Genomic DNA, 4,296 nt, shown 5'->3' on the forward strand with positions numbered 1-4,296 from the left:
ATCAGAGAACCAGTACTTATATAACTTGGATCGTGAATCAACACATTGACAACCCAATTAGTGTTTCTAAACACTTCAGATTTACAATCAAGCTAGAGAACATATATATATAAAAAGAAAATGAACAACACATACCAAGTTTCAACACTAACATGGATCAAATTCAAACAGCAAGGTCTAAAAGCACCAAATCTAAAAAATTCTTATTATCTAGCTCAGATTGTGTCATGCCTGAGAAGGAGGGATGTCAAACACCATCTTCAACCTAACCATCATTGCTTCCTTTTTCAGCAGCCATTGCTTTTGATCCAACACAGGCCACGCCGCGACTACATTTTCGCTTCACCCAGCCAAAACAGTCCCCATGACTGATACTTTCCAATGGTGTCACTGTCCGACGTGCACAAATCCTTCCCAAAAAGCACGAAATAACTGTGAGAACCGCTAGCACGGAGATGACTGCAAAAAATGGCCCGATAGATCCTGAAGACTGCCTCGAACTGCTCGGCACAGTTTCGGGATTAGGCACCACTTCCTGAGGTTGTTGCTGTTCAGGCAAGGATGGTGATGTTGTAGCCATTACTTGCTAGAAGCAAAATGGTCCCTGGAAAGTAAAATATATATATATATATATACGCGCACATATACAAGCTTCTTTTCCCCTCAAATTTAAAACAAAGGCAAACACACTTATTATATTAAGATTATATAGATCATACTAAGAGGAAATTGTGTTTTAGAGAAATTATTACACGGTCTCGGGTTAATTATATGTCAGCTTTATATTAACTTAACCTCTTTACAAGGCTCAAGCACGTACTTAATCTCTTCTTTAGAAATTTAGGAAAGAGAGATCATAGATCATACTATAGCACTGGTGAAATTGTGTTGGGGGACAAAATTGAAATTTTATTGTAATTTCAGGAAACCATTGGCCTCAGGACAATTATGTGCTGACACACAGACAAATGTGTTAGCTTTATGTCAATTTCAACTCATATTTTATTTATATTTGAATTTGTGATGGATCAGGATTATATAATAATTTCTCATATATCGTATAATATATCTGGACCTGATATTATCTGATGTAATGCCGACTAGTTACTTACAGGACAAATGAATATGTATATGATATATCCATATGAATATAATGAGTTAAAAGTGCTAGGCATCCCTTTAACTACCCTTTTGAAGTGCATTGAGTGGAAGCCAACATGGAAAGGCTAAAGAATTATTTTTTTTTTGCAATTTTAGTTGAAGTTGGTTGCATACTAATGTTTGCATGGGCTTATAAGGAGTTAGGCTTTTTCTGTAAAGAAGATAAAAGAGATTCCAGTGCTAAAGTGAATCCCATGTGGTTGGTTTGGTGTTTCTTTCCTTGGTGATAATAACATGACAAGGCTAAATCCAAAAGATTTAAATGATTTTAAATTCAGTGATCTAATAGACAACTTAAAATTTTCTTTTTTTTATTTTCTACTTGGGCTCATATTGAATTTGGCACTCAAACTGACAGGTGGGACAAACGCGTGCAAGTTCAGCCAGGTATACGCGGATTGTTGATGGGGATTAAAGAGGTGATGATGGCTGAAAACAGGCTTTTTCATGGTTTTCTTGGAGCATCTCGGGCGGTTAAAATTTTAATGATTTTGGGTCCAAACTAGCGATTTGGGTCATTCAATGGAGTCTTCAAAACGTGGGCCCAAAATTTTGAGTAATCAAATAAGTCGCCGAAAACGACGACGTTGGCAATCACAAGCCTGCCTTACGTGGGCTCGCCTACTTTTTTCTTCCTGTGTTTTTTTAGCCCAAATCAGTTAGCTCTTAGCCCAGAATTGGGTTGACATTTCGTTGGGAAAAAATTACAAAAACCAAAATTTGGGTTTTTTTTATTATTATTTTTGTCCTTTTTTACCCTAAATACAATTGAACCAAAAAGCCATTAAAGACTTTTTTGGACGAAAAAGGTAAAAACAAATTGAGAAAACTGTATTTTTTAAAATATATATATATATATATATATATATATATTTCAAGATTCCTATTGACATTATAGTTGTTTTAGGCACTGTTTGGCTGACCCAAATAGTGCCTTAACGAATATATTGGCCACAAAAAATAAACATATTTTTCCCTAACAAAATGAAATTTATTTTAAAAAATTATATTTTATTAAAAAAAAAAAAAAAAAAAAAAAAAAAACACAATTTGCCTTTGTTTTCACCTCTATAAATAAATTCATCAAATGCTAATGGATATTTTATTGTTACAATATTGTATACATAAAAATAAAATAAAAAATTTAATTGACTATATAATTTAATCATTTATTCCGAAATAAAACATTACATAATAAATATTCTATTACATAAAAGTTCATAACAATTTAAATTTAAAAACAAATAAATTTTAAACATTTTCTTCACCAAAGCGATTCCACAAAATTTCAATTAAACGTATTTCTCTTTTTATTGCAAATTCGGACTTGGTGAGAGTAAATGTGTGCAGCTAAGATCATTGGATTTTGAATTAAAGTAGGAATCGAGATTGTCTCCACTGGTGGCGAAGTTCATCTTCCAACATTGGCATGTCGTTCATCTTCAATGATCATATTGTGAAGGATAATGCATGTTTTCATTATAAGGCACAAGTCCCCTTTCGCTCCGAAATGCATTGGTCCTTACGTTATTACCCACTTGATCTGCAAGACCCCAAAAACTAGTTCCACGACTTTCCTATAGTTACAGGTAGAGATAGCAATGGGGTAGGCTTCTCATTCATCATCTCCATCCCCGTTTATTTTTTTCACCCCCATAATCACCCCAAAACCCGTTGGGTTTTTCAAAGTAGCCCCTATCAACGTCCCCATTTATATAATCGGTTCCTCACAATTGCTCCAAATGGGGCAGGGCCCCACCGGGGTAGGGATTTTTACCATTCCTACTCGTAACTTTCTTTTTTTTCACAAGACTTAAGACATGAAACAAAATGAGGGCTAGGGTTTCCTCCTCTGTATATATATATATATATACTTAACCTACTTTAGTAATATTATAATATAACATAGTATATTATGTGAGGATAATAGTTTAATGGGTTGTCGGGGGCGATGATGGGTTATCAACGACGATGGATTGATCTTGTCGTCGGTGTCAAAGAGATAAATCTGCAGTAGCTCATGTCTATCTCTGTCTTTCAAGTGTCGAGACCATGAAACAAAATGAGGGGCTAGGGTTTCAGAAAAGTTAATATATATATATATACACACACACACACACACACACACACACACACTTAGTCTAAGTTAGTAATATATTATAATATGTAAGGGCAATATAGTCAAATAACACCATAATTGAGGCGAGGCGGGTTTACCCTTCCCCCAACCCCGCCTCGCCCCTACCGGGTTTTTAAAAATATCCCTAATCCTCATCCCCATTTACAAAAACGTGTCCCCAAACCCTCCCCAGACAGGGCGGGGTGGGGCAGGGCGGGTCCCAGCCAAGTTAGGGATTATCTATAGGCCTCTTGTCTCTAAGCAAAAAGTTTTTTTCCCAGTAGTTGGGTGTGAGATGGTCTACATCAAAGTTGCCCATTTAGGGTATATACCATCAGACAGGTAATACAACATTCTATGATGACAGCAATTTACCAAGAAATTAACTGGAGGCATTTGGCCAGTAACAATATTGTCGAATACCAGGAAATGATCCAGCACATTAATATCATTGTATGAACCCAGCATTCCAAAGAATGAATGTCAAATCCACAAATCTTTTGCGGCAACTGCCTCCAATATGAGCGTAGGCATATAGGAGTGTCCCTTGTGCATATCATGCCACGACACCGGGCAATTCTTCCACTCCTAATCTATATAATAGATATAACCAAGCATACTTGGGAATCTTCTTTCCTCCCCTTTCTTGAAGTAGTTGTGCTATGTCGGCTTCGGTGGGTGGGCGCATATACTCCTCCTCATACAAACCAACAACATCCTTACAAAATGTCATCAGGCTTTCAATTGCAGTATTCTCACCGATTTTAATATACTCATCACAATGATTAGTTTGACAACCATATGCGAGTATACATATTGCAGTTGTCATCTTCTGTATAAAAAATAACCTAAAATGACCTGTTGTATCCTTTTTTTTGGACAAAGTAGTAGTCATAAGGTTTAACATCATTCAGGATATGAAGAAATAGTTACCATCACATCCTGAAGTACTCTAGTGGATATGTACAATTCTCGTGAAAGTAGTTTTTCATTAGTTGATGGTGACTTCCCTTTCG

The 4,296-nt window shown here is 35.9% G+C and overlaps 1 protein-coding gene across 1 annotated transcript; it reads right to left on the bottom strand.

Moving 5' to 3' along the window:
• Window positions 1-265: 265 nt before the first annotated feature.
• LOC132280990 (uncharacterized) lies at window positions 266-580 on the bottom strand. Its single transcript, XM_059782733.1, has one exon. It carries the CDS (start codon window positions 578-580, stop codon window positions 266-268), a length of 315 nt encoding a protein of 104 aa, XP_059638716.1.
• Between the last annotated feature and the right edge of the window lie 3,716 nt (window positions 581-4,296).

This window comes from Cornus florida, unplaced genomic scaffold (genome assembly GCF_030987335.1).
Source record: "Cornus florida cultivar Cherokee Brave unplaced genomic scaffold, ASM3098733v1 CherokeeBrave_3.0.0_Hap2_Chr11, whole genome shotgun sequence".
In the NCBI taxonomy this organism is placed as follows: Eukaryota; Viridiplantae; Streptophyta; class Magnoliopsida; order Cornales; family Cornaceae; genus Cornus; species Cornus florida.